The 7526-nt window shown below is 47.2% G+C and overlaps 1 protein-coding gene across 2 annotated transcripts in view; it reads left to right on the top strand.

Annotated features, from left to right (window-relative positions):
• Positions 1–2570: 2570 nt before the first annotated feature.
• COG2 (component of oligomeric golgi complex 2) overlaps positions 2571–7526 on the top strand; it is a 65697-nt gene continuing 60741 nt past the window's right edge. For both annotated transcript variants that reach the window (XM_066605330.1, XM_066605322.1), the window contains exon 1: positions 2571–2687. In XM_066605330.1, coding sequence (XP_066461427.1) covers positions 2616–2687 — 72 coding nt within the window. In that variant the 5' untranslated portion in view covers positions 2571–2615. The remainder of the gene's footprint in view (positions 2688–7526) is intronic.

Raw genomic sequence — 7526 nt, 5'->3', positions numbered from 1 at the left:
GATGACTTCCGCGTTGCAGGATCAGATAACCACTACATCCAGTCTCTGGCCTTAGCATTGGTGAAGCCAAGGACTGCATGTAGCGATCATGTGATTGTAAGAAGCGAAAGTTATCATGGACTGTAGTGGCCAGGAGAGACAGATGAGTATGTGTTTTTTTTTTATTTTAGTGGATATCATGGGCATGGTGAGGCAAGAGGGGCATTATTACTAGAAGGCGGCCATGAGGGGAATTATTATTAGAAGGGGGCCACGAGGGGCAATATTACTAAATAGGAGAATGCGGGTCATTATTATTATTATTATTATTATTAAATGGGGGCCCTGAGGGCATTATTATTGAATGCCGGCCAGGAGAGGCATTATTACTACTGAACGGCACCAACAGGGGCATTATTATTTAAAAGGGGTTTTCAGGGACATTAAAAGAAAAACGTATGCACAGTTAAAATAAATGTAAATTGAATACTCAGCTATCCTGGCCGCTCCCCGTCCAGGGCTGCACCCCTGGTGCCCCCTGCCCGATACCAGGTAGTAGTGGGGGGCTGTCATGTGCCGTTCCTTGTGCACGTGACCCCTCAGGCACTCAAAGGCCGCAGTGGTAGATCTTCTATAGCCGTTGAAGCCTGTGAGTGGCTGAGCGGTCACGTGCACAATGAACACCAGGTGACCGCCTGCCACTTTCTTCAAGTTCCGTGTGGCTGGCAGCAGGGTGGTGGCGCTGGGAGAGGTGGGGATAGGGGAGTATTCAATTTCTATTTATTTAAACCCTGTAAAGGTTTCTTTTAACGTCCCAGAAAACCCCTTTAGGGAGGCCATGAAGGGAATTATTACTGAGTGGTGGTGTGAGAATAAGTCCTTAAAGTAGTTTGGTCATTCAAACAAAACCCCGTACCCCACCTGGGCCCTGCCTAAAAAAACAAAGGTATACTCACCTCGCCAGGTGCCCTGGAATGCAGCTAACAGCTGGCGCTGGCATTGGTGGTGATTTCCGGGTAGACGGGCTGGGCGGAAGCATGTGACTGCTGCGGCCAATTCAAAGCCGAAGTGTTACAGTCGGTGCTCCTGACATTATTACTCCTGGTCGCCACAATGCCAGGAGTGGCCTCTAATTGGCCACAGCAGTTACATGCTTCCGACCAGCCTGTCTTCCCATAAATTGCCACCAATGCCAGCGTGCGCCTGTTAGCTGTGTCTCGGGGCCCCAGGAGAGTTGAGTAAATCCTCATTTGTAATTTTAGGAAGAGCCCGGCTGTGGACAGGGTTTTCTTTAATGACAAGACCCCTTTAAGACAAGCCAGTCTATGATGTTAATTTAGATCATGGAGGCTTAATGGATTAGAGATAGGAGACACTTTAACCCCTTAACGCCATAGGACGTACAGTTACATCCTACAGTGCAGGGGTATGAATGGAGATTGTGGAGCGATCTCGCTCCATACATCACAAGTGCCGGCTGTTTCTTACAGACGGCACCCACCAGCCACAGCTCTGATAAGCCGCGCGGCTCATCAGAGCTGTTAACACTTTAAATGCTGCCTTCCATTCTGACAGCACTATTTGAATCCCCTGACTGATGTTCCAGGGTCCCGTGTGGCCCTCCACGATGAGAATGCGGGTTGCCGTGTGGGTGTCATCGTAGCCGAGGGCCTTCTGAAAGGTCCCAGGGCTGTCATAGTAGAATGCCTATCAAACCATGCCTGTGGGGTTTCACACGGCAGAGAAAATCGCATGAGATTTGTGCATTGCGAGACGCACGAATATAAACACCATTGCTTTGAATGCGGTCATGAAAATTTGTGATTTCTTTTCTTGCCTCCCCCACCCCAACATTCTATCGCAGTAAACAAGTAAACAAGAATCGTTCCATGTCCTATGTTTGCATGTTCCCTTGGAACGCCTCTTCCATAGTTTTCAATTGGGGCAACAAAAACATTACATGGCGTTTGAGGTGCCCAGGAGTGCAATGAAAGGTTTCCCATTGTGTTGCGTTGGAGGATCGCCAATTCCCTGAAGTGAAGCGAGGCTTTTCGACACAAAACGCCTCGTATCCGCGAGAAAATCGCACGTTCCAGATCACGATATCAGGCCAAGTTTTACAGCCCTATATCGCGCTCGCAAATGAAAAATTGGCCTTACTGCGGAAAGCTATGCAGTGAATGTCACTGCAGCTGACAGTTTCTGACCCCTGACTACTTGTGTTCAGTAGTCAGGGGTCAGAAAATTGCTGCTGGTTGGTCCTACATGCAACATGGGGCAGCTGCAGGTTCTCAATCCCCCCTGGCTACAGATAAATGTCCAGCCTTTACAGACATCTCAGTCTTAATCACCTTTTTCAGAATTCATACAAAAAATAATAATAGTAATAAGGACGTTATTAATCTCTGCAAGACATGATAACATGCAGGCCGGATATTAGTCATGGAAGCGCCGAGTTCAGAAGCACTGCACATTATTCAGCTTAGCTCTATGCTGAGCTAACATTCGGCGCCCACCAGGTGGCGCTGAGATCTGTGGGTTTCTCGTCAGCCCGTCGCTCTCTATGATCTGGCGTCATCAGATCCTTGAGGTTGGCGGAAGTGCCGCGTCAACCGAGAGTTTACCATCGGGGAGTGATGGAGAGAATGAAAATGCAGCTGCCTCATAGCCCGAGCGCCTTGTGTTTCGATAAAGATGAGTTCATGAAGGTTGGAGCGGATGTTTGATAATTGTGCTAGCTCCTGTGTGCATGTACAGAGCCTGTCATTACACTGTACTGTGTTAAGTGGTGACAGGTCACACACAGTGTATACCGCCTGTCATCACACTATACTGTATATATAGTTGTGACAGGTCACACAAAGCATATACCGCCTGTCATCACACCGTGCTGTATATATGTTGTCACACACAGTATATACCTCCTGTCATTACACTGTACTGTGTGCTTAGTGGTGACAGGTCACACACAGTGTATACCGCCTGTCATCACACTGTGCTGTATATATGTAGTCACACACAGTATACCGCCTGTCATCACACCGTACTGTATATATAGTCACACACAGTGTATACCGCCTGTCATCACACTGTGCTGTATATATGTAGTCACACACAGTATACCGCCTGTCATCACACCGTGCTGTTTATATGTAGTCACACACAGTATATACCTCCTGTCATTACACTGTACTGCATGTATAGTGGTGACAGGTCACACAGTGTATACCGCCTGTCATCACACCATACTGTATATATAGTCACACACAATATATACCGCCTGTCATCACTGTACTGCATGTGGTGACAGGTCACACACAGCATATACTGCCTGTCATCACACTTTGCTGTATATATGTAGTCACACACAGTATATACCGCCTGTCATTACACTGTACTGTATGTATAGTGGTGACAGGTCACACAGTGTATACCGCCTGTCATCACACCATACTGTGTATATATAGTCACACACAGTATATACTGCCTGTCATACACTGTACTGTTTAATATATATATATATATATATATATATAATATGTCACACACGGTGCATACAGCCTGTTATTATACCATACAGTACATATAGTGGTAACAGATCACCTGCAGTTCCCCCTGGATTCTTGGAAGTGGTCTGGTATCCGCAGCACTCCTTGTACTGTGCTGCCATACTGGTTTACGTTCCTACTAACCCCCAGTGCCTGTTCATAGGAACTAAAGTCCACCATCTGGGTACTGGTGTATCTTGTCTCCACTAGAAATATTGGTGGAGACCTGCAGAGTGACAGCTAACACCTCGTTACCGCCCTATTAACGCCCCTCTGAGTTTCCTAACAACTCAGCTCCCCTACTGCACTTGCGTTTGTTTGCCTGCCGACGCTCTACTCTCTGATGTAGCAGTGCTTACTGCAGCTTCTCTACAGCATCTGGGCAGCTTGTCCCCAGGGCACATGGTGCACACCCCGCTGCTGCCACTCTTCCCGCTGTGCGCTTCTGCCTCACTGACAGGGGACCACCCCTACCAGCTACTACTGCTGCTGGAGCCAGTCCTGTATGAAACGCTGAGGCAACACTGATATCTGCAGGGTCGGCCGGGAAGCGAGACACTCGCAGCAGCAAGCTGTCAGCCAATGGAGATCGCAGACCTCGGCGCTCGCTGAAGTTGCGGCTGCAGCTTCAGTGCCGGGAATATGACGCAGCAGCCAGAGCTCAGAAGGGCACGTCTGTGCAGCAAATCAGCCGCTAGGGGCATTGCAGAGCTTAGGAAGGCACGTCTGCGCAGCCAATCAGCCGCTGCGGGCGTTGCAGAGCTCAGGAAGGAATGTCTGTGGCAGCCAATCAGCCACTGGGGACGTTGCAGAGCTCAGGAAGGCAGTCTGCGGCAGCCAATCAGCCACTGGGGGCGTTGCCTTCGACTGAGAACTGGCAAACCCTAACATCCGGCGTCGACAAGATACACCAGTACCCACCATCGCTCCATCTCTGTACAGTATACAAAGCATTGATTAGTAAATATTACATTTTTCTAAAGGCTCTTTACATGTTGGCTTTATGGTTGTGTTTACCTGATGGGCACCATGTTGTCAGGGCGTTCATTAAAAATTTACCCTGACCCGCTTCCTGTGGACTGAGAGCAACAAAACTTGGCACAGTTATCAGTCCTTCTCTACATAGGTGCCACCTAGGGTCACACACTTCTGCCATCTTTTTGTTGTTAGCCGTTTAGTCGTTCACATCCCTCGGTGACCCTAAGGCCTTATTCACACGGGCTACAAAATGGCGCTACAAAAACGCATGTAAGTGAAGCTCATGGTTTCCAATGGGTTCATTCACATAGGAGATGTTTTGTAGCATGAAAGAACCCATTGGAAACCATCGGCTACTCATACATGCGTTTTTGTAGCGCTACAAAGTAGCGCGATTTTGTGGCCCGTGTGAATAAGGCCTAAAGGCGAGCTCCCTCCATGTTTTTCGGTTTTGCACTGCTTCTTTCAGTTGTGTGATATCCATGCCAGTATCAGCTCTGACAGTATCAGCCATCGTGTCCTTTGGCGGCCGGGTCTTCTTTTCCACTGATCTGTCCAAGCATTATAGATTTTTCTAGTGGCCCTGCTCGCATTACATGGCCAACATACATGAGTCTGAGTCTGGTCATCTTCCCCTCCAGTGATATATCAGGGCTTATACGATTCCGGACTTCTCTGTTTGTTACTCTCGCCGTCCAGGGTATATGCAGCAGCTTTCACTAGCACCACAGCTCAAACGCATCAATCCTCCTTCTATCAGCTTTTTTTGCAGTCCAGCTTTCACATCCATACATGGCTATGGTGGAAACAGTGGTTTACACCATCCTGTGTTTAGTTGCTATACCGATATCCCTACTTTACCAGATTTTGTCCATGTTTAGCATCGTGCTTCGCCCCAATGCTATCCTACATTTTATCTCCAGCATAGATGCTCCAATCTGGTCAATTTTTGAGCCAAGGAAGATGAAGTCTCACACGCATTCTATGTCACACGCATTCTATTGCCTAATTTTTTGCAGTTGTCATAGCTTTAGTCTTCTTTAAAACTGAAAGTGAAAAAATGGGCTTCTAACTGAATTTAATCTTACATATCAGCTGCTTCAGACCTGCTTCTGTTTCTGCAAGCAGAGTTGTACCATCCACATAACGATTGTTCATGTTTCTTCCACCCATTTTCACTCCGATTTCAAATTAATTTAGGTCCATTTTCCACATGATCACTTCTGCATATAGGTTAAACAAGAAGGGTGTGAGGATGCAGCCCTGTCAGACGTCATTGCTGATCCCAAACCAATCTGTGACCCTATACTGTGTTATCACAGTGGCTTCTTGATTGGTATAAAGTGATTTTATTACAGGTTTTCCCGAAAATAAGCCCTACCCCTATTTTTGGGGAGGGGGGCTTGAAATATAAGCCCTCCCCAGGAAAATATGCCCTAGCTACACTAGCTTAAAAAAAAAGCAATACTCACCTAACCACCGGCATCTGTGTTTCTCACGCTGGTCTCTGGTGCTGTAGCAGGCTGCAGTCCTCAGCGCTGTCAGGATTCTCTTCTGTAAACGGGGCTTTGAATACCCCAGCTCCGGTAAGAGAGCACTGTGAATGGATCGAGCGCCAGCCAATCAAAGCCAGCACTCAAAATCATTTACAGCCATTCAGTGCTGAGAACTGCAGCAGCGTGGAGACCAGGGCGAGGGACACAGATGCCGGCGGCTAGGTGATTATTGCTTTTTTTACCTTCTTGCTTATACTCACTTAGCTGCTGACGTCTGTGTCCCTCGTGCTTCCCCACACTGCTGCAGGCTGCAGTTCTCAGCGCTGACATGATTCTCTTCTTTTGGTAACAGGACTTTGAATAGCCCGCTCCGGTAAGCGCTGTGATTGTATCGATGAACCAATCGCAGCGCTTACCGGAGGCGGGGTATTCAAAGCCCCTTTACCGAGATAAGAGAATCCTGTCAGCGCTGAGGACTGCAGCAGCACAGGGACCAGAGTGAGGGATGAGCATAAGACACACTGGCTGTTTTCAGGCAAAAATTAATATAAGACAGTGTCTTATTTTCGGGGGAAACACTGTAGCTTGCCTAGATGTGCCTATATGCCCAGCTCTTGCAGAGCATGCCATAGCTTGTCATGGTCGATGTAGTCGACGGAGCAAATGTAGATATTCTTTTGAAGATTTTTATGCCGACGTCCAGAAAACTCTAAACAAGGTGGCAAAGAAGGACATCATTTACATTATAGGCAACTTTAATTCCAAAGTCGGCAGCCAGCCAGAAGTAACCATCATAGGAAGATTTGGGCTTGGTGAAAGAAATTAAGCTGGTGATCGCCAAGAAAATCGGCTCAGGATAGCAAACACATAGTTTATGCAACCCAAACACCGACTGTACATTTGGACATCTCTCAATGGCCTCCATCAAAATCAGATTGATTACATCCTGTGTAATCATCATTAGCGAAGTTCAGTCATTGCAATAAAAACCTTTCTTGGCGCCAGCTGCGGCAGTGATCATGAACTCCTTGCAGCTAAGATCAAGATTAAATTCTGTAGCATTAACAAAGGTGTTCCATTGCGAAAATTTGACACATCTAAAATCTCCCAATCATACATTATTGAGGCATCAACCCGATTCGACATGCTTGACACATCAGAAAAGCATCCAGAGGAACTGTGGTACAGTGCACAGTTATGGAAACACAGTAAGCATCTCACCCATTTTTTTTTAATGCAACTGTATACATCTCGCTTGTAGAAGTCGACAGGTTACTTCAAAAGCCACATTGTGACTTCGGAAATCAGAGTCCCATCATCTGCTTGCCCTTCAAAAATGACTTAATTGTTAAAAAGAGGTGGAAGTCCGATGGTGCGAGGTCGGGTGAATAAGGTGGATGCGGTAGAATTTCATACCCGCAGCAGCATGCTTCCATCTGGACTACATGGGAGTTGTGAACTGGGGCATTGTCTTGCAGAAGGCGGATACCTTTGGTGCGCATGCCGTGCTTTTGGTTTTGATGGC

This window comes from Eleutherodactylus coqui, chromosome 1 (assembly GCF_035609145.1).
Source record: "Eleutherodactylus coqui strain aEleCoq1 chromosome 1, aEleCoq1.hap1, whole genome shotgun sequence".
Taxonomy (NCBI): Eukaryota; Metazoa; Chordata; class Amphibia; order Anura; family Eleutherodactylidae; genus Eleutherodactylus; species Eleutherodactylus coqui.
This window is presented reverse-complemented; position numbering and strand designations above follow the sequence as displayed.